The sequence below is a fragment of the Xenopus tropicalis genome, chromosome 1, assembly GCF_000004195.4.
Source record: "Xenopus tropicalis strain Nigerian chromosome 1, UCB_Xtro_10.0, whole genome shotgun sequence".
NCBI lineage: Eukaryota > Metazoa > Chordata > Amphibia > Anura > Pipidae > Xenopus > Xenopus tropicalis.
Genome location: NC_030677.2, coordinates 138,605,485 through 138,631,947, shown reverse-complemented (window position 1 = coordinate 138,631,947; position 26,463 = coordinate 138,605,485). Strand labels below are relative to the sequence as shown.

Below are 26,463 nucleotides of genomic sequence, written 5' to 3'. Positions count from 1 at the left end.
ATCTTAAGGTGGGTTATATTGGATTGTTCTGATCATTTGGCCCTCAGGCATTCACATGCCAATGTGCTCCTCACCCCAACAGGACTTTTAAACCCCCCCACCCCCGATCGAAATCTGCCCGATTTTCAGGCAGACTTGTCTGCGGGCCCTATACACGGGCCGATAAGCTTCTAACTCAGATCTTTTACAGCGTTTATTGGCCCATTCATGGCCACGTTTAGAATGGATACCTCTAATATACTTACCTGTAGCACTTTCCTTTATCATTAAAAGTCTCTTTAATGGAGAACCACAAGCTATTACGTATTTATTACAGAAGGACAATAGAGGTTAGCAGGTTCACTAAGCCATACTAACATAATAGTGTATGTGCCCCTGGGTCTTAGCATCACTTTAAATAATACTAACCCATCTAGTTAGTTTCATGCAATAATTGTAGCTGCCAGGCTACTTGCAGTGCTTAATTGGCTTGTGTACAGCAAGTTGCCCTTTGCAGTCTACTGCTCTTTGATCACTGCTGCGTACACACAGTACTATAGACATGCTACACTGTGTTACAAATAATTAGTGTATGTAAAGGCACACTCTAACACTATAGCTGCTGTTTTAAACCCCATCACAGTAAGTATGTTTTGAGATGTGAACATGCTACAGAAGCTGATAATCCCCTGGAATGCACGTTTATCTCACAAAATCAGCTCAAAACTGCTTGTCCTTTGAAATGTTACTGTTTGTGAAACTAAAGATAAAGCGGAATGCCCCTTATCTTTATGACTCCAATAACTTTAAAATCACACATTTTACCATTTGCTTAAGCAGAGATATTATTCTTGGTTTTTGCTCCTGGACAAAAAGTCTATAGAAGCTGTGAAATCAGATTATAAAGAATTTTTAAACTACTTAGTAGGGTGAAAATTATTAAATTGCTTTTGTAGGTATAATCAGGGCCGGAACTAGGGGTAGGCAGAGTAGGCGCCTGCCTAGGGCGCAATCACTGGGGGGGCGCATATTGAAGGGAAAATTTTTTTTTTTTTTTTTAATTATTTTGGTAGTAGTATTTTATTAACCCACCTTTTCTTTAATAAAACCGCCGCCCCAACCCCCCTCTGGCATGATGAGTTTTTGTTTTACTTCTGGCTTTGGGACCCAGGAGCGCACCGCCCCACAGCTCCCTGCAGCACCGCTTACCTCCGTATGCCTGCACATGCGTATTAGGAAGTGGCGCGCTCACCCATACGCAAGTGCGACATTTGAAAGCAAGGCAGCCAGAGGAACAGAAGGCGCAGGGGAGCGGCGGTGGGTGGTGGTTGCGCTGTGAAAACGTCGAGGCCTGAGTGAGCAGGACTGCTGTCTAGGACCTGGGAGTTCACTGACAATTCTTAAAAGCTGCTGCTGCTGCTGACACAGGTACAGATGGGGGGGGGCAATATGAGGGGTTGGCTGGGCTGCTGCTGGCACAGGTACAGATTGGGGGGGCAATATGAGGGGTTGGCTGGGCTGCTGCTGGCACAGGTACAGATTGGGGGGGCAATATAAGGGGTTGGCTGGGCTGCTGCTGGCACAGGTACAGATTGGGGGGGCAATATGAGGGGTTGGCTGGGCTGCTGCTGACACAGGTACAGATTGGGGGGGCAATATGAGGGGTTGGCTGGGCTGCTGCTGACACAGGTACAGATTGGGGGGCAATATGAGGGGTTGGCTGGGCTGCTGGCACAGGTACAGATGGGGGGGCAATATGAGGGATTGGCTGGGCTGCTGCTGGCGCAGGTACAGATGGGGGGGCAATATGAGGTGTTAGCTGGGCTGCTGGCACAGGTACAGATGGGGGGGCAATATGAGGGGTTGGCTGCTGGCACAGGTACAGATGGGGGGGCAATATGAGGGGTTGGCTGCTGCTGACACAGGTACAGATGGGGCAATATGAGGGGTTGGCTGCTGCTGACACAGGTACAGATGGGGCAATATGAGGGGTTGGCTGCTGCTGACACAGGTACAGATGGGGGGGTTAATATGAGGGATATTGTAATGCAGGGGGGGGGGGGGCGCTGATTGAAGCCCTTGCCTAGGGTGCCAAAATACCTTGGCCCGGCCCTGGGTATAATGTTATATCATTATTCTTTATCAAACTGGTCTAAAGTTTAATTGGACTTACATACACATATGATTGTACATTAAATATTGTAGGGACTCATACAGAAAGCACTTCTACCCCTACTCACTAAAAGTCCAAGTTGTGCATTGCAGCTGGGCAGTGTGTGTAGTTTTCTGGATATTATTACTCTTTTATGCAAAAAGTCTTGCCCTTCTCTTAAGCTGGTGCCATACCCGGGCAAATAAAAGCCACCGACAGTCTAATCAGCTTATCAGTTTATCGGATGGTGTATGGGGCCTTAAGACAGGCCTACCCAACCAATATCTGGGCAAAAATCAGCCAGATGTCAACGGACAGGTTTAAAAATCCCATTGGGATGAGGATCGTGTCAGCCCTTTGATGCAGTCCTCCTCATGTTGATGCAGTCCAATGGCATATATCCTTGCGCTATGATCAAGGGGGAATACTGGGGAAAGTGGTTACCAAAAGAGCAGCTTGCAGTGTATGGCCCCCTTAACAATATAACCAATTAACCCTCCATTTACTCCAGGAACCTATTCATTTGGCTTTTCCTAAGCCAGTAACATAAACCCTGCATCACTTGCTGCAAAACCAGGCATTTTACCTGGTGCCATTTGTACCCACCTTAAACACTGGTGAAAATACACCAAATAATGATCTTTTCCATTGCATCTCTCACAATATATATATATATATATATATATATATAGTATACAGGGAGGAGCACACCCTATAAAATCCAAATGCCCTTGGTGCAGGTCAAAAAACAAAAATATAATAGAAAGAGTGCCGCACACATAGGGACTTGATACAAAAGAAAAAGTGGTTTTATTGAAAAAATTCCAACGTTTCGAGCACAATCTGTGCTCTTCCTCAGGGAAGAGGTTTGTCCCTGAGGAAGAGCACATATTGTGCTCGAAACGTTGGAATTTTTTCAAGTCCCTATGTGTGCGGCACTCTTTCTATTATATATATATATATATATATATATATATATATATATATATATATAAACACATATGCTACAGGAAAGTTTATTTGCTTTATCTCCCATCAAGCATTTGTATGACATCAGTCACAGAAAAATGTTATGCTGACATAAATCTAACAGGCCCGAGGAAACATTAGTACTGATCATTTGGATGACATAACTAGTCCTCTGAACAGGAAGCTGTGGTGCAAATAAACCTAGCCTCACCTAGGTACTCAATGATGCAACATTATTTAGCTCATGTTCCAGCAAGGAGAGAATATGCTCTTGTATTTAAAGATGTTAGAACATGCTGTCATTTACAGGAACATTTATGCAATGCAAGAACGTGATAACCAGGTTTTCTGTAGGACCCATTTATATACATGAATGTTCAAAGTGTTTGTGTCAGTGCGTGCTTCTCTATATTTGAGCCTTGCACCAAATTGCCAATTGCATCCACTTTGCTGACTAAGGTGCAAGAACAGTAGCACCTGCTCTGACCACCAGATATTTTCAGCCAGATCTCCCTTTTGCTGACTTGCACCTAATTAATCGCTTGTTAATCCTTTATCCATGCAGAGAGCATTATCATGCTGGAAATTACATTATGTGCTGAGTAAAACAGCAACATAACTTGTGTCTGAATTACAAATTCTTCTGCATTGGTAAATCTTGTGCTAGTTGCAGCACAATGTGGGAATCCTCGGTAATGGTGGGATTACGGACAGGGCCAGCCAGAAAGTAAAATGCAGCCCTGGCAAAAAAAAAAAAAATTAAAGTAGCAGCATCATAAGTGTGATGCTTCTGCATGTTGAACCCGCTAAATATCAGCTTAAAACTTAAATTGATTCTTTACACAAATAGTTTCCTGGGAAGCACTCTCCAAGCTCAGCCACCAGTATAATGAAAATAATGGTACTGATCAGCAGCAGCAGCCCCCCACCCACGGTTACTCTGCGCTTATCTTTTTGGCTCTTAAAGGGATTCTGTCATGATTTTTATGGTATACTTGTTTACACAGCAAATAACTCTACCATTTCAAGTTTTATTCTAAAACCAACAAATGTATTTTTTTAACTGTAGTATTGGTGTGTAGGCACCATCTCAGTGCATTGTGCCTGAGTCTGAGCTTTCAGAAAGAGCCACATTAGAACTGCTTTCAGCTAATGTATTGTTTCTCCTACTCTCATGTAACTGGATGAGTCCCAAGCCAGACTTGGATTTCTTGCTATTGAGTGCTATTCTGATATCTACTGGGAGCTGCTATTTCTTGCTACCTTCCCATTGTTCTGCTGGGAGGGGGGTGATATCACTCCAACTTACATAGTAACATAGTAACATAGTAAGTTGGGTTGAAAAAAGACATACGTCCATCAAGTTCAACCATAATGCCTATACCTAACCTGCCTAACTACAAGTTGATCCAGAGGAAGGCAAAAAACCCCATCTGAAACCTCTCTAATTTGCCTCAGAGGGGAAAAAATTCCTTCCTGACTCCAAGATGGCAATCGGACCAGTCCCTGGATCTGTCTATACATCTGAGGAGCCAGATAATGAAGGCTTCCCTTGTAATATGCCCAGTTCTAGTAATTTAGCTACTGGCGCGTGGGTCACTCGGGAGGAAATTCAAAAGAGACTCGAACATGTAAAGGTAAACAAAGGTCCAGGGCCGGATGGGATTCATCCCAGGGTATTAAATGAGCTGAGCGCTGTGATTGCCAAACCTCTTCACTTAATTTTTCAGGATTCATTGAGGTCTGGCATGGTGCCAAGAGACTGGCGGATTGCTAATGTGGTGCCGTTATTTAAAAAGGGATCCCGTTCTCAGCCTGAAAACTATAGGCCTGTTAGTCTGACATCAGTAGTAGGAAAACTTTTGGAAGGGGTAATAAGGGATAGGGTACTTGAATACATTGCAGTTCACAATACTATTAGTTTGTGCCAGCATGGTTTTATGCGTAACAGATCTTGCCAGACTAATTTAGTTGCCTTTTATGAGGAGGTGAGTAGGAACCTTGATGCTGGAATGGCAGTTGATGTCATCTACTTGGACTTTGCTAAAGCGTTTGATACAGTACCTCACAGAAGGTTAATGATCAAATTAAGGAATATTGGCCTAGAACATAATATTTGTAATTGGATAGAGAACTGGCTGAAGGATAGAGTACAAAGAGTGGTGGTAAATGGAACATTTTCTAATTGGACCAGTGTGGTTAGTGGAGTACCGCAGGGGTCAGTCCTTGGGCCTTTGCTGTTTAACTTGTTTATTAATGACCTGGAGGTGGGCATAGACAGTATTGTTTCTATTTTTGCTGATGACACTAAATTGTGCAAAACTATAAGTTCCATGCAGGATGCTGCCGCTTTGCAGAGCGATTTGACAAAATTAGATAACTGGGCAGCAAACTGGAAAATGAGGTTCAATGTTGATAAGTGCAAAGTTATGCACTTTGGTAGAAATAATATAAACGCAAACTATCTACTGAATGGTAGTGTGTTGGGGGTATCCTTAATGGAGAAGGATCTAGGGGTTTTTGTTGATAACAAGTTGTCTAATTCCAGGCAGTGTCATTCTGTGGCTACTAAAGCAAATAAAGTGCTGTCTTGTATAAAAAAGGGCATTGACTCAAGGGATGAGAACATAATTTTGCCCCTTTATAGGTCCCTGGTAAGGCCTCACCTTGAGTATGCAGTGCAGTTTTGGGCTCCAGTCCTTAAGAAGGATATTAATGAGCTGGAGAGAGTGCAGAGACGTGCAACTAAACTGGTTAAGGGGATGGAAGATTTAAACTATGAGGTTAGACTGTCGAGGTTGGGGTTGTTTTCTCTGGAAAAGAGGCGCTTGCGAGGGGACATGATTACTCTGTACAAGTACATTAGAGGGGATTATAGGCAGTTGGGGGATGTTCTTTTTTCCCATAAAAACAATCAACGCACCAGAGGTCACCCCTTTAGATTAGAGGAAAGGAGTTTCCATTTGAAGCAGCGTAGGTGGTTTTTCACGGTGAGGGCAGTGAGGTTATGGAATGCCCTTCCTAGTGATGTGGTAATGGCAGATTCTGTTAATGCCTTTAAGAGGGGCCTGGATGAGTTCTTGATCAATCAGAATATCCAAGGCTATTGTGATACTAATATCTACAGTTAGTACTAGTGGTTGTATTTATAGTTTATGTATGTGAGTGTATAGATTGGTAGGTGTGGGTTAGGTGTGCTGGGTTTACTTGGATGGGTTGAACTTGATGGACACAGGTCTTTTTTCAACCCTATGTAACTATGTAACTATGTAACTTGTACTAAGAGCTATCTCCCATAACCATGTATTCCCTCACTTGCTAAGAATCCATCCAGCCCCTTCTTAAAGCTATATAATGTATCAGCCAGTACGACTGATTCGGGGAGGGAATTCCACAACTTCACAGCTCTCACTGTAAAAAATCCTTTCCGAATATTTAAATGGAACCTCCCTTCTTCTAAACGGAGTGGGTGCCCTCGTGTCCGTTGGAAGGACCTACTGGTAAATAAAACATTAGAGAGGTTATTATATGATCCCCTTATATATTTATACATAGTTATCATGTCACCTCTTAAGCGCCTCTTCTCCAGTGTAAACAGACCCAACTTGGCCAGTCTTTCTTCATAACTGAGACTTTCCATACCCTTTACCAGCTTAGTTGCCCTTCTCTGGACCCTCTCTAACTCAATAATGTCCCGTTTGAGCACTGGAGACCAAAACTGAACAGCATATTCTAGATGGGGCCTTACCAGCGCTCTGTAAAGGGGAAGAATAACCCCCTCCTCCCGTGAATCTATACCCCTTTTAATACAGCTCAAAACCTTGTTTGCCCTTGCAGCTGCTGCCTGGCATTGCTTGCTACAGCCAAGTTTATTATTTACAAGGACTCCAAGGTCCTTCTCCATTATGGATTTGCCTAGTGCAGTCCCATTAAGGGTATACGGGGCTTGCATATTTTTACATCCCAGGTGCATGACCTTACATTTATCCACATTAAATCTCATCTGCCACTTAGCTGCCCAGATTGCCAGTTGGTCAAGATCCTGCTGCAGGGATGTCACATCCTGGATAGAATTGACTGGTCTGCAGAGTTTTGTGTCATCTGCAAACACTGATACATTACTCATAATACCCTCCCCTAAGTCATTTATGAACAAATTAAACAAAAGTGGACCCAGTACAGAACCCTGAGGGACCCCACTGAGAACCTTACTCCAAGTAGAGAATGTGCCATTAACAACCACCCTCTGTACCCGATCCTGTAGCCAGTTTTCTATCCATGTGCAAACGACTTCACTAAGACCAATAGACCTTAGCTTAGAAAGCAGTCGTTTGTGGGGAACGGTATCAAATGCTTTGGCAAAATCCAAATAGATTATATCTACTGCATCCCCACTGTCCAGCTTCTTACTTACCTCATCATAAAAAGCAATTAAATTGGTCTGACATGACCTGTCCTTCATAAAGCCATGCTGATTACTGCTCATAACGGCATTCTCCACTACATAATTTTTGAATGTGATCCCTTAACAAGCCTTCAAATAACTTGCCCACCACGGATGTCAAACTTACAGGCCTATAATTGCCAGGCTGAGATCTTACTCCCTTTTTAAATATGGGAGTGACATTCGCCTTCTTCCAATCCCTAGGTACCATACCTGATGAGAGCGAGTCTGAGAATATCAGAAACAAGGGCCACTGCAATTCTGCCCCTAGCTCTCTCAGTACCCGAGGGTGTATTCCATCTGGCCCAGGTGCCTTGTTTACATTTATCGTGTGTAACCCTTTAAGCACCATATCCTGTGCCAACCACTGTATAGTTGGAGCTGAGGCAACAGTGAAGCTATTGGGTGGGACTTGGCCCACTGGCTCCTCTACTGTATACACAGAAGAAAAGAACTGGTTAAGCACATCTGCCTTTTCTGTATCCGCTGTAACCATATTGTTATTGTAACTCAATGGGGCCACACCCTCAACCTGCATCTTTTTACTATTAATATACTTAAAAAACTTTTTGGGGTTAGTCTTGGCCTCGGTCGCGATGCGCTCCTCATTTTCTATCTTTGCCTTCCGGATTGCTGTTTTACAACACTTGTTATAGTGTTTATATTCATTAAACGCAGCTACTGTCCCCTCTGACTTATATTTCTTAAAAGCTTTCCTTTTTTTCCCTATTAACTTCTTTACCTCAGAGTTAAGCCACATAGGGTGATTCTTAACACTTCTACTTTTTCTTATTAATGGAATGAATTGAGAACAGTAATGATTTAATATCATTTTAAATGACAACCATTTCTGCTCTGTATTTTTATCAGAAAACATAATGCCCCAATCTATGCCCTGAAGCGCTGCCCTTAAGGAGCTAAAATTTGCCTTCCTAAAATTCAGTGTCTTTGTTGCCCCCGTGTAAATTTGTTTCCTGCACCAAACATCAAATGAAATAACATTATGGTCACTATTACCCAGGGGTTCAACCACTTGCACATTTGCTATACGTTCTGGGTCATTAGAGATCACTAGATCTAGTATAGCATTGTTCCTGGTTGGCTCCTCAACAACCTGTGACATAAAGTTGTCATGCAGCAAGTTTATAAACTTGTTCCCATTTACTGTCCTGGCAGTACTATTGCCCCAGTCAATTTCAGGGTAATTAAAATCCCCCATTATTATCACTTGCCCCAAACTAGCAGCCTTTTCTATTTGCAACAGGAGCTGGGCCTCCTCCTCTTCGCTTACATTAGGGGGTCTATAGCATACCCCTACAATTAGTTTGGTAGATTCTTTACTATCTGTGAGAAGCTCAACCCATAAGGATTCAGCTCCCTCTGTTCCCCCCATAACTTCCTCCTTAATATTTGCAGCTCAGCAGTAAAGTATGACTGACGTTTGTTTCTATGCGAGCCCATACACTTAAGGATTTAGTGTTATCAAGTTTGTTTACTGATTTGGCGAATATGGATAAAAATAGTCAAAATTTTCTTCAGACTTCAGGGAATTATAAGTGTGGTAGTCGTAGGTGTGCAACATACCAAAATCTCTGATCTTTAAGATCAGAGATTACATTAATTGTAATACTTCTACAGTCATCTACTTAGTTACTTGTTTTAAGTGCCAGAAGCAATATGTGGGTTGTACTAATAGATCACAGAAGGAAAGAATAAGGGAACATTTAAGTCAGATCCCTAAGCAACGAAGAAACGCAATATAGCAAGACACTTTGCACTATGCAATAGGCATGAGACTAATTTCTTTTCAGTCCAAGGCATTGAGAAAGGGAGGATTTTTTTATTTTTTATTTACATATGCATTTATCCTTGGGTCTGTAAAATGTGTAATGTAAAAAAGAAAATTGTGCAAACTTTAAAATTTACATTTTTTTTTTTAAATTCTAAAACTATGTCTTCGTGAATTTTGAAAAACTTTGAATGTTTGTTTGCATTTGACTAAATGGCCATTCTAGTGATTCATGAAAAACCCTGTCAATGAGTTTGTAAAATTTTTTTGATATGTAGAGAGTGGTGTATCTCTTTAGGGCTCTGGCACACTGGGAGATTAGTCGTCCGCGACAAATCTCCCTGTTCGCGGGCGACTAATCTCCCCGAAATGCCATCCCACCGGCGAAAATGTAAATCGCCGGTGTCATGGCATACACGGCGGCGCAATTTTAGTGAAATCGCGGAAGTTGCCACGAGAGAAAATTTCCGTAATTTCACTGAAATCACGCCGCCGCGTATGCCATCCCACCGCCGATTTACATTTTCACCGGTGGGATGGCATTAAGGGGAGATTAGTTGCCCTCGAACAGGGAGATTTGTCGCAGACGACTAAAATGATAATGATTTTAATGATAGTTGTGGTTACTCTGTTTGCCTTTTTTAAAAACGGGTTTCAGTGCAGGAGAAGCTCTATTAACTGATGTGTTTTTTTTAAAAAACAAAACATGTTTTCCCATGACAGTATTCCTTTAAAGTTACCAAAGGTGGCTTTTTGCTGCCTCACCATGCCTCATTGCAGGAGTGGCCCTGGTGCTGATATACTAACGTTGTGATCAAATTAACCAGTGCAGATACACATAGCAGCCAATCAGCAGTTAGAAGAAAAAAGCTGTAAACTAACTGCTTCAGTCTAACATCTGTCAGCAAATCGGCCATATGAATTTATTGCAAAATGCAAGATTCTACTTTGCAATAAATTCATAACCAATTCATAACACAAATAATTTACTCTGCAATAATAAGGCCATAACAAATTAAATAATGATAACAATCAGTGTTCTTGGTAAAGAATAAAGGATGTTTCTTATTTTATCCACATTAACCATAAAATTAAATCAGATTGTTCATTGTGCTAAATGGGATCTTGTTGACCACCCAGAACAGCAAGGCAAGGCATTTTTGGGTCCAGACCAACAGGGAAGTGTCTGGGGACACTGAGATCATTAAATTGAAATGTGAGATATGAGAAATAGAAAAGTTTAAATAGCATCTCTAATGTGACACCAGGAAAAATGTCTGCTGCTGTTTGTCCATTGTAGACAAACCTATATTCACAGATGACTCGCAAATACCTGTGGTGATTTTCAATTTGTATGCAAACTGACTGGAGATAACTGTATGTGTTTTTCCACCACTTCATTTCCAGTGCAGGATGGATTATAATACTAATACTGACATTATTTGTGTGACATAATTCAAACATTTCTATGAATTAGAATATTACAATCCTGCTGTGTAGTAATTATTCTTAAACAAAGTTAATACTGTCAATCAAACTTAATATAATGATTTGAAAGACATAATAGCAGTTATTTTATTTGATTGATTCCTGCTGAATTTAACCATTTCCTGTCTATACCAGTGTAACAATCTTGGCCCTCTGAAATGAATGATTGTACAAGAAGGCAGAGGACTGCCATAACAATGAAAGGCTATAGCAAATGTTGTGTTTAGTGACAACCAAATGTTCTGGTCAGCTAGATTAGGCCCATAACATGGGTGACCGACTGATCCTTTTGTTTGGTGATCTGAAAATACGCTACATGTACTACATGTATGGCCAGCAAGAAAAGTGGCTGCATGCAGGCTCAAGTCAGTGGTATTTGTAGACCTCTTGTCACCCTAAGGCGGCATTTCCTTTTGATGCACCCCCTTGTCCCCCACGCTTACCTTCAGGAGATTTGGGTCAAGTTGGAGCAGATCACAATTGCGATCTTTGCAATAGAAGAGCCAAAATTTCAATGTAAAAATCAGAATTTTGGCTCTTAAAGTTTCCAAGTGTGGAGTGTAGAGGCAGGTTTCTCAGCACACCTCAGCAGCGTCCCAGGCCAAAGTATGAATGATTGATGGGATAATAGTACAAGTCGATCATCCAACATTGACCAGCTGAATCAATATTTTTTTTTGTAAACTTTGTTTTTATTGTTTTTTTACATGTTTCATTGGTGCATTTATTTCACATGTTACATGTATATCATTTTGTTTATCATAGGTAAAAGAGAAACGGTTAGGGGAAATGGAAAGAGGGGAGAAAGGAGAAGGGAAACGGGGAGGGTATAAGAATCGAAGAACATTTTAACATTTTGCGCTCTAGGTCTCTAAGCTGGTATTTATCATCCCTTACTAGCATTTCAGTTTCACCTTCACTTATTTTTTACTTTTGTCCGTTTTATTTAGAGGGGGTACTACCCATTGCATTGTGCTCGAGAGAGATTGTCCTTATTTAGTATCCAGGTGTCCCATATCTTTAGGTATAGGTCAGTTTCGTTGTCCAATTGATATTTGAGAGCTTCGTTGGCGTGTATATATTCAATTTTGTCCAGGACTTTCTCTATGGAGATGTGGATTCTAGTTGCCATGCATATATGTTGTGTTAAGCGTTGTGCAGAGTTATTGAGGCCTTGTAGTTTGTGTCCTAGGAGCATTGTCTTAGGGCATGGTTGGATGTCCGTATGGTAAATCAATATTTTAAGGGGCTAAATAGGCACAAAACATTGAACTGCATGAGAAATTTATACATGTGTCATAATCTAGAAAGTACATTAATTCCAGTTAAACCAGTACAGAGGATGTACAGAGTATCGTTATAGTCTGTAAATGCTGTAAAGGCATTTTCTTGTCTTCTAATTGGGGGGTCAGTGGGCTGTTTTGAAAACTGAGGGCCTTTTAGCTAAGCAGCACATTCATTTCCAGTTAACATCTATTGCTTCATCTTACTGAGCAGTTTGTATTCAGGAGAATTTCATACTGTTCCCATAAGATAAAACTGTTGTGTAATAGGGTTTTGTAACAGTTTCCTAAATGTTTTTTCAAGTCTTGTTAGATGAAACCTAAAACTATGAAGTAATGTGGATATAATATTAGCAAGTGCAAACTTTGATATTCTCTTAAGTGCCATTAATGGGAAACTATCACATCTTTTCCAGTTTACAAAAGACCCCTTTCATATTTTACACATGGTTACCCAGATCTGTGTGATGCTTCAGCAAATTTTTTTGTGAGTTTATAGACATATTGATAATGATGAGTAGAATGTGAGTTTGAAGCACTCAACTTTTTTTCATTGCGTATTTTAGATTCAAATTTGTTTTTATAAATAAGCAAACATTTGAGTTTGTTAAAATTTTGAGTTTATATTAAATGGAATAAAAACATTGTTTTAACTTTAAAACTCCATTAACAAAGGCATATATTTATTGTTCTATGGGTTTGGGATTGCAGTTTACGCTCTTCTCTCAAATTTTAGATTTGGCAGTTGGCCAAGTAGATGTTCTTGACCAGAGGTAAATCATTTGCAGTTCTGTAGAAAGAAATGCTTGTGCCATTGTAATGTGTTGCAACTTTCTAGGAAATCTTTGACTTTAGTACAATTTATGGTTTTGGGTTGGATAGCTTCTAGGTACTTTTCCAGTTTGCTGATATTAGGTTCATTTAGTTTCTACTGCATGTGTAAATCGGGGGTGGAAGAGTTTGTAAGAGAAACACTCACATATTCATTTTTACCAATAAAACAATTAAAGGGAACTGGTATATTCCTGTGCGTATCTAAAATAGTGTTTGCTTAAAAGAATGAGGCTGCATTTTATTTCAGAGAGTTGAATGAAGTAATTCATTTAGTTCTTTCCCACGTGCACTTGTATATGCAAAGTAACACTTAGATCCACTTTAGATTTATTAGGGGGATATCATATTAGCGGAAAGAATCAAAATGGCTGAGTTACAATAGGGCATGGGTCTTTATATGTTTAGTCATGTACTCTGTGCTAGTGCCCCAGTTGTTCCAGAACTGAGACAATGTCAGTTAAATTATGAAACCTAGGGCTGGAGTCTTTTTTTGTGAGCGTAAGAAATTAGATCTTAGCACATGTTGTCTGTGTACACCTTGTAATTTATGTATTTAATTGTGTTGTTATTATATAAGACAGTTGCATAAATTAGTTATGAAAAAAAGTAGTAGCTACTGGTTTCAGTGTCAATAGATGTTATCTGGGGCATTCAGTTTCACTGTCAACTTGATGATATCTGAAAAGGGTGAAGCCCAGTGACACACCTCACGCTGACCCACTGACTGCTTACTTACAACTATATGGCAGCTTTCCCATTTGCCAGGTACTGTATGTACTTTTTGGTGTTCAGCAGTTTGCTGTCTTGAAACTCAGTTTCCCCCTTATGAAATAAAAGGCACTAAGTTTGCCCAGTAACAGTAATCCATAGCAAACAATAAGATGTTTTATTTTAGGCATGTGACTAGTGAATGCTACCTGCTGATTGGTTGCTGCTCCTGTGCTTTTTATAACATGACCCCATTTGTTTCTAAACCAAAATAATCTTATTTTTAGTGCTCTGATGATGTGTTTATTCCAAAACAGTCCTAGTGCATTGTACAGTTCTAGTGGTTTCCTATTAAAGAATATCTTACAAACTCCTTCTCTTCACCTTTAAAGCCCTCCATGTTTCTGTTCCTCACTACATCCCTTCCCTTGTGTCTCCGTACATTCCTGGCCGACTCCTTCGTTTCTCACAGAGCAACCGCTTGGTTGTGCCCCCCACTACTACTGCTGTTTCCCGCCTTAAACCTTTCTGCCTTGCTGCCCCTTACATTTGGAATGCCCTCCCTGATTTCTTCCGGAGAGAATCCTCCCTCAGTATTATTAAAACTAAACTTAAAGGAGAAGTAAAGGTAAAAACTCAGTAAGCTTTATCAGAAAGCCCTGTGTAAACACAGCCATAAGCACTCACAGAAACGCTGCACTGACTTCTCTGAAAAAAGATTAGTTGTGTCTGTTTTCCTGTGCCAGAGACACGCAGCTTTCTGCTCTCTCCTGCTCCCCCCTCCCTCAAGAATGCTAAGAACTCACTCCCCCCTTTAGGAATGTGGATCTGAGCCAATCAGCAGGAAGCTGACTCATAGTCTTACTAACTGAGCATATACTCTGGTCTTGATCTTGGTGCAGGAGTGAGGCATTATGGGAACTTTCTTTACACAGCTCAGCATTTTTTCTTCCTGTTTGGCTTCAGATCTTCTGAACAGGTGAAATCTGGGGAGACTTAAGGGCACTATTGAGACAACTGAAGGTATGCCTGCAGCTTGAGATTAACTCTTTACTAGCATTTCCTTCTCCTTTAAAAACTACCTCTTGGAGAACTCGCCCAGCACCTGATCTGGGAACTAGCACTTATATTGTAGTGTCACCCACTGTGACCTACAGCACTTACATTTGCCTATTTGTGTCTGTAAGTTACCCTCCCAAATAGATTGTAAGCTCTAAGGGGCAGGGACCTCCATCCTCTTGTGTTTTTGACTCTTAACGTATTGCAACTGTAACTGTATCTTGTATTCATTGTTATACTTTGTATTTATCTATTATTATCTTTATAACCCCCTGTTTGTATTAATTTATTCTACTGTACAGTGCTTTAGAAATAAAGATGTACATACATACAAAAAGTGCACGGCTCAGCCAACAAAACGTATGTTCCACAATTCTAAAACTCAGATGATGTATTAGACTTTACTGAAGCTCACCCTGTAAATGACATGACCTGGATGCACCATGCCCGAGTCCTGCGCAAACGAGGGAGTATACTGAAATTTCCCAATCCACAATAGCAATTTAACAAAAATGGTCATAGGCATTAGAATGGGAGGACTGTAGGTGACTACAGTCTTTAATGATCCAATTTGAAAAAGCATTAATTAATTAAAATGGATAAAGAAAATGAAAAGAACACGAAAACCACACATTTGTCATGGTTTTTAAGTTTTTCCATGAAATCCTCTAATACCACAAATTAAATAAATATTGTTACAGTTTGCCTAGTACAGCTTCTGTTGACTTTGTGCATTTTTTATACCAAAAATGTTAGTTTTAGCACAATTTGCTAATTTATTCCCTACTGTACTATTATACATTGTACATATCTGCCGATGGTTGGAATCAAGTGTATGGAAGGATTTGATAACCACGGGGTGCAGGTCACATACACCCGAAGTAGTATTACAGCTCCAGAGAGTCTGGATCACAACAGGCCCCCCACACCTCGTCAAAATTATCTTTTGGCTTTCGTACATGAATTTAATAAGAGAGAGCCTTGTCTACTATTACTAATAATAATAATAATAATTAATCATTTTAAAAATAAATGAAATGTTTCCTGGCAGCTAGCAATGGTTTTAACAACTGCATATGGTCAGCTACAAATGTATTCATATAAAAAGTAGTTTTCACTTTTTATTTATTTTATATATAAATATAACTTATTATATTTATCTATCTTTATATTTATTTCTGCATTTCAGTAATGAACATCAGCAGGGGCAAGCAATCTTTTTTGGGAAAAAAAACCTCCCAGTAGTAATAAAAAGCAGTAGGCATACTCAGCTGCTTTTTAAAAATAGAAATAGGGTGTTACAGAACTTTTTGGTTTAATAAATTCAGTGTTTTTTGCAAACTGTTTTTTACATTTTCTTTTTTTGCTTGATTTTGAAGGATGGGTTCATTTAATCTCAAGCCAAAGGGACGTCTAAAATTTCCTTCCAGCTAGAGGGAAATTTCAACTTATTCTATTAATGTCTGATACATGTTGAAACAGGTGCTTGCAACCAAATCTTCAAAAGGCTCTAACTTAATTATGAATTCTCTTGCATTCCAGAACTCTTACAGGAGGGTTAAGTATGTACAGGAAGGAGCATAGAATGCTGTGAAACAAAAACAAGGGAAATGGTCTTGAAATCTTGAGAAAATTATAGCATATGTTATGCCAAAATCATTCTCTGTAATGCCAAGGAGAATCATTATGATGAATATTCGGTTTTCATTATCAGATTAATGAAAAATAGAAATGGAATGATGTGTATTTAAACCTAGTTAAATATTAATTCAGATTAAATCAATCACTAAATTGAAGGTGCCTTTTTTATACAGTATAATATCTCATTTACAGTCAAGGTTTACAGAATCATGCTAAGAGCCTTCCTTTTTCATAATACTGTATAATATGTTTTGGGAGTCACTTAGAAAGCACTCCATTTATATAATTATGGGTATTCCTGAGTGGAAAGATTGGGTCTCTTTCCTTCTCCATCTCCAGTTTTTATATAGAAGTCTAAGGAAAACCTTTGGTATGGAACAATAAGCCCCTTTCCTGCAATTATCAAATAATGGTTGTATGGGAAAAGATGGAGGGATGGCATGCTAGTACATGGACACTTGAGAGAGGGAAAATGGTTCTCTTGGTTTTGATTACTAATGGTACATAGTTACAAAGGCATTCCACAACCTCATTGCCTGTTGATACTATGAAACCTACTATCTTTGTAGGTTTGCTACAAAATAATTCACCTGTCCCAAAATATCTGTTCTCTATTGTTATAATGCTCTGCTGGGGTTTGAACCTGGGATTTTCTGGTTGCTGGCTGCTCTCCCTAACCAATTATAAGAAGTTTAACAAATATAATGTAATCATGTATGGGAATAGGATTGTATGAGAAAATACTGTGATTATTGATGCCATTTTCTTATATCTCATCTGTCTCTTTTAGGCTCAAGTATATATTTCTACTAATTGGATATGATCTTTAAAAATTCAGTAAAATTAATATTTTTGTTTTTATCACCCTCTTTTACAGGAGGAACACAGAGACTACCACGTGCAGTTGGAGTGGCTTTAGCGAAAGAGCTTATCTTCTCTGCTCGTGTACTGGATGGAAATGAAGCAAAGTCTTTGGGATTGGTCAGTCACGTGGTGGAACAGAATGATGCTGGTGATGCAGCTTTTAAAAGAGCTGTTGCACTAGCACGTGAATTCACGCCTCAGGTATGATATATTTCTATTTATACCATACTGATTTCAAAGAAACTGGTAAGAGACAAAGAAAGACTCAGCTTTTCTAGGAATCCAATAAAATAGAGAAAGATGAGAATTACTGAGCTCAATATAGGGATTAAAAACATTGTACTTTTGTAAAACTGCTTCCCATATGACAGTTTAATAAATATTGCAGGGTAGCAGTTAAATATGTAAGAAAAATAAAGCTTTGGATGTTTGCATGTGGGGTATATAAAAAAGAGTATGTAATAGAATAGGAGCAACAATCCATAACCCTTTTCAGAGGAATATTACTTCAGACATTATGCACCACAGAACAATGAATAGTTATACATCTCTGTATTATCGCTAAACTTTGGCACTGAGGTGCAGTTTTTGATTTGCAGCAGGCACAGCTTCCTTAAACTGGAAAGCATATAACCGCTGAACTGTATAACTGATGTGATGGACGTGTCAGGTTTGACCTTCCTGGGCAGACCTTGATGTTCCGTGTACTCTGTATAAAAAGCATTTACCTTGTTAAATAGATATCTGCTCTAAATTGTGAGGTAAGTCTCTCCAACTATAACAGTCATAGAATAGATCCTAGGGAGCAGTTATTATGTTGGTAGAGCTTTATTCACTGTATATAAATCTTTTTAATGTCAACTTGTGTATAATGTCACAATTTTTATTCTCTGTAGTTGTAATTTTTATTGTGTTTTACTGTGAGATTAAGTTCCACTTGCAAAAGTAAAATAAAAAAACAAAACATTTAATACATCTCTAAAGCAATAAAGATATAGGCAGCTCTTTCCCCCATCTTCTCTCAACTTTTGACTTAAAATGCTAGTAATTTCTGTGCATTTGCTACTTAGTACAAGCCTGTAACTAATCAGTGTTGCCTAAAATTAAATTTTAAGTGGATGACATAGCAGTAGTCAATATGCAATGACTCATATAAAGGAAAAATGTACCCTGAACAGTGTAGGTCTCTCTAAAAATATATTGCATAAAACAAGTCATATATAAAACTGTGCTTTATCTAAATAAACCATTTTCATGAAAATATGCTTTTTTTAATAGTATGTGCCACTGGGTACTTCTACATAGAAAATTGCCATTTTAAGTACTAAGAGTCAAGCCCTGGGACCATATAATTCATGGTGCACACAAACAAACTAAAGGCACACATACGTTAGGTTACATCAGCCAATTAATGGGCAAAGTTCTTTCTTTTATTCTCATGTTCTTCCTGTTACAGTCAGAGCTGCATTATTTCCTGTCAGGTGATCATTGAGGCAGCACAGAGCCCATCACTAAATGGTGGCTCAAGGGAAAACATGTAAATGGACAGTATTTACTTACATATATATTCCAGTTTTGGAAGATCGTTTAATAGGCTTAATATGATATAAACTATCTGTTGTTTAAAAATTCATTTTGGGGGTATAGTTTTCCTTTAATATGCAACATATGAGTTTCTGTGTAAATATTTCATATGTTATTTCTAAAAGTGTTCAGTTAATGTTAGGTCAAAAACAAACATCAACAATGTGGTGTAAAATGAATTATATCTTTATGTAGTGTTGCATCCGTTTTTAAAGTATATGCACCAGGCTTAATACTGGTAGTGATAACAGTATATTACTTTAGTTATTATCAGTTGACCTACTGAAGCTTATTGAAGTAATGGGATCAAAAGTGCACCATTACAGTAACAAACATGGAAACAGAGCTGTCAACTTTCCATTTTACAATACCTAAAATAAGAGCCAGCGCACAAAGGCTCCAGGGAAGAGAAAACCATCGATTTTTAGTTTTAAACTCGATACGATTTTTTTTCTGTGACTTTTCCAAGACTTACTATGTGTCTAAACAGCTAAAACTCAGAATTTAACAATTTGGCAGATTACACTTATTGAGTTCACATAGAAGTCAAAGGTCTTTACCTTTTCTTGAAGTGCTTTCTTCTGTCCAAAAATCCTAACTTTTTTGAATTGTCTCAGTGACAGTTCAATAAAATCTAGATTTTCGTGTGACAATTTGAAAAAGTCGAGTTTTTGTGACTTTTCCATCTGTTTTGTGTGACTTTTCCATCCAACTTTTTTTTTAGGTAAATGCTAGATTCAGGAAAAGGCGTTTTATCGGATTTGGAAATAAAAAATGAAAAATTATAGAGTTTTAGTAAATCTGACCCATAGTGTAATACTTTTTTAATTAGACACCACCACTTACTGTGTTCCAGCTGGGATGTATGTAGACACCACAGGATAGACCCCCTCCAAGTAGATAAAGATCACCATTGTACAAACATTAACTTTAACAGCTTGCATATAAAAACATTATTTTGCAGTGAAGCCCTCTGTCAAGTACAAACTGTAGGACATATACAGCATGCAGTAGTGTAAAATACCTTCTTTAATAATAAAAATCAGGTTAAAAATGCACTTACATGGTGTTCATGGTTAAATTGGCATGTCTGCACAAACGTCCCATTGAAGCCTCCCCTTATGAATAACACTGCAACTTTTCTCGGAGCGAATTTTCCTTGCCATTTTTTTTAGTAAATATTCACACTTGTATTAGTCATAGTGTGACCAACCTTGAATAATTTTGTCTCTCAAAGGGTTAAAATAAGGATTCATTAATATTTCTCATTCAAGATGAAACAGCTCAAAGAGCCAAGAGAATTATATAACCTTCAATGAAGCAACAAACTTGAATATGTTCATCTACATAAGTATGTAGTTTTGCCCTCAGGTCTCTAGACCTTCTGCCAAGTACAATCATTACTTAATTAAGCGCATTAAAGAATTTAAATAATTAAGTGCATTGACTTATCTTATATGCTACAAAAATGCACTATACATATTTATTTATATATATATATATATATTTTTTTTTTTTTTTTTTTTTTTTTTTATATATTTATTTTTCTTTTTGAACAATGCAGTTTGGTTTCTTTTGCCTGATGATATTGACGAAGGAGGAAATGTAAATAGGCCATTCTTTTTTAAATGTTTTATTGACTGGCAGGAAAATATTCCCGACAGTTATGTTAATAAATGTCATAAAATTTGAACAGATGAAAATATGCAAATAATCCCAATTCAAACATTAGCGCAAGCCCTTTGATATATTTTCATTGTTGCATTAATGCCTGTGTGATATATTTTTTCAGTTATGCAATGTGACCATAGAGTTTTACCCACCCATCAAGCAGCAAAACTGCTTATTACACTTCACATGGAGCAATGGAAATATTATTCCAGTATAAGGATGCCTTTCAGAATATCAGTGTATTTTAGTAAGTAGCCAGCACACTTAAACTTATCCCCGACATGCCATCCCACCAGCGATTTACATTCTTGCCGGTTGGATGGCATGTTGGGGAGATTAGTTGCCCGCAATAGTGAAGATTTATCGTGGGCAACCAATCTCCCCCTGTGCTTCTGCCCTAAGTGGACTTACATATGCATTGAAATGTCTATTTTTTTTTTGCACTGATATAAATTTGTCCACATTTCTAGAAACTATAACGTATATTAAAGCACATCCCTTTGCAGAAATATATGTGGCAATGAAAATGTATTTAGGTATGTGCACTGCTTTTCTAACATAAGCCTCTATAAACGTGGCCAGATTCTAAATAAATGTATGCTTATTTGTTTGCAAGCTTGCTTGGCTGTGCTGGTCACTTATTGGAAGATTTTATATGTCCTGTTACTTCCTACTTCATTTCATGTTCATTTTTATTTCCTAGGGACCTATTGCACTGCGAATGGCTAAATTAGCAATTAACCAAGGCATAGAAGTAAGTGTTTTATTGCACTATTTTGATTCCATTAACTGTTATTTTTCATTGTGTGCACTATTTCCTACATCTGTTCCCACTCACCCTACCCCTGTACCTTATGCAGTGTTCCCATCTCTCACTTTGGTCTCTTCCCATTCTGCTTATTCTTCTAATCTCTTCTCTGCTGACCTTTCTCTTTTTATCCCCATTTATAGACCCTTTATTTACTGTTCCTATTCTTCTTACTTCTCTTTTGTCCTTTCTCTTCTGTTTTTTTACTTAGTTACTTTATGACTTTTTCTTTCCATTTTTTAACTTTTCTCTTTCAATTTTTTCCTGTTAGTCTTAGACCACTAATCTTTCTTTTTCTTCTGATATATATATATAAAACAGTACCTTGTAAAGGTATAGGATCCATTATCCGGAAACCCGTTATCCAGAAAGCTCCGAATTACAGAAAGGCCATCTCCCATAGACTCCATTATAAGCAAATAATTCTAATTTTTAAAAATGTTTTCCTTTTTCTCTCTAATAATAAAACATTATCTTGTACTTGATCCAAACTAAGATATAATTAATTCTTATAAAGGTAAAACAATCCTATTGGGTTTAATTAATGTTTAAATAATTATTTAGTAGACTTAAACCACAGAGATCCAAATTACAGAAAGATTTCTTATCTGGAAAGCCCCAGGTCCCGAGCATTCTGGATAATAGGTACCATAACTGTGCCTAACTGAGTTAAAATGAATCCTTAATGGAGGCAAAACAATCCTATTGGGTTTATTTAATGTTTATTTGATTTAGTTGTAAACTTATATCAATATACATATATATAGAGGCACATATTTCAACATTCTGATTTTAGTGGTTTTAAAGTTTTTTTGATACCACAATTAAATTCATTTCCACTAAAACCACGAATGTCTAGTCATTTATTAAAAGATCTGAATATAAAAAGCACAAATTAATACAATTGTGGAACGGAAACAAAAAGAACATGAAAAACTCAAATTTTTCTTTTCATAAGAAGTTTTGTGTGCTTACAAAAGAAAAAAAAGAATATTATATTGGTACAGTTTGCCTAGGACAGTTCTCATTGACTTCTACATCACTCTGACGGCTTTTAGAATCACGCTTTTCTTGGTTTTGACACATAATAAATGGTGAAAAATTCATGGGTTTTTTTATTACAAAAAAATCTTGTTTTTAAAACAAGAAAAACATGAATTATGGAAAAAAAATATAAGAATTAATAAATGGGCCCCTTAAAGTATGGAGATCCAAATTATAGAAATACCCCTTTTTTGGAAAACTCCAGGTCCCAAGCATTCTGGATAACAGGTCCCATACCTGTTTACATGTAATATTGATGCCTTTATACAGTTTTAATTGGGACAATATACAGCAAAGTATGTTACTAAAATATCTTTGGAAGAGTTTTTAAATGATGCAATGATATAACTGTTCAATGACTGATTTCTGCAGGTGGACTTGGCAACTGGTTTAGCAATAGAAGAAGCTTGCTATGCTCAGGTATGCACCCCCAACTTGTTTATTTGTATTACGTATTCCCTGTAATGTAAGAAATATTTTGGCTAACATGATCATTTCTGTGTCATGTTGATACTGGTGTGTTTACTGTCATTTTTCTTGTGATATTCCCATATAAATTACATAGTATGAAATGTCTAATATTGTGTGTACAGTTAAAGGAGAAGGAAAGGCTAAGTCACTTTGGGGTGCCAAATGTTAGGCACCCCCAAGTGACTTTAATCACTTACCTTGTACCCTGGGCTGGTGCCCCTGTTAGGAGAAAACAGCACCAGCCCAGGGTACCTGTAGGAAGCGCTTCCTCCTTCCTTTTTCTTCTGCCGGCGAAATCCGTGGGCCGGCGCATGCGCAGTAGAGTGAAAAGCGGACTTTCTTGTTTAAGTTCGGCTTTTCACTCTACTGCGCATGCGCACGCGCGAACAGGAAGGAGGAAACGATCGCTGCTACCCCGGGCTGGTGCTGTTCTCTCCGTACAGGGGCACCAGCCTGGGGTAAAAGGTAAGCGATCTAAGTCACTTGGGGGTGCCTAACATTTTGGCACCCCCAAGTGACTTAGCCTTTCCTTCTCCTTTAAGTATAAGGTGTAGTGTACCCCCAAAAATCATTGAGTTTCACAACTAGATTGATGGCATTTTATATACTATATGGGAAACTTTAGCCAATCAGTTGATTCTTATGATGTATTAGTCTTTAAATTAAATGTGTGAATTGAAAAGCCTTATACTGGAGCCAGCAGGGCATCACTAATCTTTTACTGGCAGTCTGATTTCTATGGTTTGAATCCAGTGGGGGTCATTTTGGAGGGTTTGATCTTAAATAGACTGTTGTCTTTTTTTTAACCCAAACTATTTATCTGACTTTGAAACTATGATTGGTTTGCATGGCCTCCTATATGATTCAATCAAGATGAAAAGCCAAACAGACTGAGCATCTTGATTTGACAAACACGAAGGCAACAATTATCTGGAGCAAGTAATCAGACCTTTCCATCTATAACCAATGTAAAAATGTTAGACCTTTACCTTCTCCCGCTAAGATAGTTTTATAAATAAAGGGTTCCTGGGATCTAAATAATAACTTGTGTTGTGGTAGCAAGAAAAATTGATATTCATTGCTGAGTTCATTTTAGCCCAGTAACAATATACAAAACTAAGAAATATTTACAGGTAAATTCTATTCAAGGCTATAAAAACTTCTCTCACTGATACTATTGGATATATTTAACAGACTTATAGTGCAGATTTGATTACTTGCAGAGGCGTGCTTAATTGTTTTGTTTTGTTGTTTGTTTATCTCTTGCATGGAAAGAATTATTGTTTTTTTATAATGTAAAACCTCCTACAGAAAAATCAGCAAATGGTGTTTATGCAAGTATTCTAAAATTAGTTTTCCTAAAGTACAGCGCAATCATCTGAACATTCAATTCTTTCCTCAAACCATATGCATTCATGTTGTTTACAGATCTCAAATATGTGCATTTTTTTTTTTTTAAAGTTAATGGTATTTTAGATACTCTCTCCTGTTTGTCATTTTGTCACAAGACTACCAGACATAGTGCGTTATTGACAGATCTGTTTGTGATTACAATATGGTATTTACAAATTTCCCTGCATTGATTATTTTAGAACAGATGCTATAGACCTGAAATTTATATATTGTTACACCTAGTTGTTTCTGAGCTTTAAACGTAATGTAATATTAGACTAAGCGATTATGAGTACAGGTATGGGATCCCTTATCTGGAAACCCGTTATCCAGAAAGCTCCGAATTACGGAAAGCCCATCTCCCATAGGCTCCCATAGACTCCATTTTAATCAAATAATTTAGAATTTTAGAATTTTCCCTGTAATAACAAAACAGTACTAACACTTCTGAACAGAAGTGTGGGCAGCTAGTACAGGTATAGAACCCGTTATCCAGAATGCTCAGGACCAAGGGTATTCCGGACTTGACTTGTGTTATCAGGGAACCAGGGAATTGCTGGACGCTCAGCGTGTTGAAATCCCAGTGGTGCCCTGGCTAATGAGAATTGAAAATATGTAAAATCTAATTGGCAACATTGGTACAATAAGTAGGACACCACACGGGTCACTGGTGTAATTTTGCAGTGCCCAGATGCAATTTCTAGAGCACTTAGTGGTGCAAAATTAGGCCTTAGGGCACTTGCATCTGGAGTAATGTTGCATTTTGCACCTCACATCTGATGCTTCCTAACTTGTGTGTCTGATTGACTCAAAAGTTAGGGGGTGGGTAGAGGCCAGGATAGGGATGCCTTAATGCCTTCCAAAGCCCAACGCAGGCAGCACTGTATTTATCTGAATATCACAAGTCCTTGCCATGAACCATCACCCAAAGGTGCTCATGGTGGGCACGGAAATGTTGAGAACACGGTTGCTTGTTTTGTTAACTTTGCATCCTTCCAAACATTATTAAACGAGCCGTAATGGGTTTTCTTCTAAATTAAAAAGTCCAACATGGAAATGGAAGTAGTGTTTCAAAGGAACAGTTGACACAAATCAACTATTTATATACTGAAAAGGGAGCACCCTGCATGTACATCAACTCCTGGACTTGGAGGTATAGGACTGTAGCAGAGAAATACCACAAACATTTTTGGCAGTTATGGGTCTGTCTCTCATTTTTAATAGGGGCTGCTATTTTAGATGCCACACTCCCCACCCTCACTTATGTGAAACACCCTTCAATTGTAAATCACATAGATAGTAACGGGGGGCAATTGCAGATATAGTTAAAAGAAAATACATGTTGCCTAAACCAGGCAGAATTTAAGTTCAGAGCTAACATAAGGAAAACAGCAGGGCCGGAACTAGGGGTAGGCAGAAGAGGCACCTGTCTAGGGCGCAAAGATTGGGGGGGGTGCCAGACAGGAACCTCTCCTGCCTACCCCTAGTCTGCTCTCCCTTCTCTTGCCCCCGCCGGTTGTCATTACATGGTGGGGGCAATGACTTCCTCCCCCCCCACTTCCCACTGCTTGACGGAACTGCACATGTGCGTGGGGTGGGGGGGGGGGTGGAGGGGAGGTGGCCGACCGGATTGCCTAGGGTGCCTATTACATAGTGGAATATAGACTCACACATAGAGAAAGGTGAATATGGTTTCAATAAAATGTTTTACACAATCCTTCTTATAAGCCTTCTATACAAGCAAAGGGGTGCTGTAGCCCTATAAATACTTCAAACCTCACCATGGTGCTGTACCTATCTTCTTCTAAGGTTAAACCTGACAGTCTGATAATATAAGTATATCCATGTATATACTGTGTGTCCACACCACAGTGGGTGGACTTATACTTTAGAGAATAGAACAGGTTATAATTTATTTCAGCAGAAACTTGGCACAAGCTTCCAGGATTTGCACTATATAAAAAAGAGGGATCCTCAATGGCCAGTCAAAAAGAGCCAAAACAAGTGGCACAGCTCCCAGAAGGGTAAACCAAACAACAAGTCCAAATGTATCCCAAACTTCACACAAAAATTCAAAGAAAAAAATGATCACATTTTTATTCAAAACTCCGTATTCAAAATATACAAACCCCTCAAAATGCCGCCTTACGCGTTTCGTACTTAGTCATAGGCAGTTCTGACCCCATGGGTTCTAGAGCATATATTTAAGCAGAAAGTGACCCCACCTATCGTTAAAGAGAGACACCACTCTCTACATTTACAAATTCATTGACAGGGTTTTTT

At 38.5% G+C, this 26,463-nt stretch overlaps 1 protein-coding gene across 1 annotated transcript in view; it reads left to right on the top strand.

The window, feature by feature from the left end:
- Window positions 1-26,463, top strand: part of auh (AU RNA binding protein/enoyl-CoA hydratase) — a 152,853-nt gene that overhangs the window by 116,869 nt on the left and 9,521 nt on the right. The window contains 3 exon segments of the mRNA NM_001126065.1: window positions 17,224-17,411; window positions 21,169-21,219; window positions 22,690-22,737. Of these exon segments, the coding sequence (NP_001119537.1) occupies window positions 17,224-17,411; window positions 21,169-21,219; window positions 22,690-22,737 (287 nt within the window).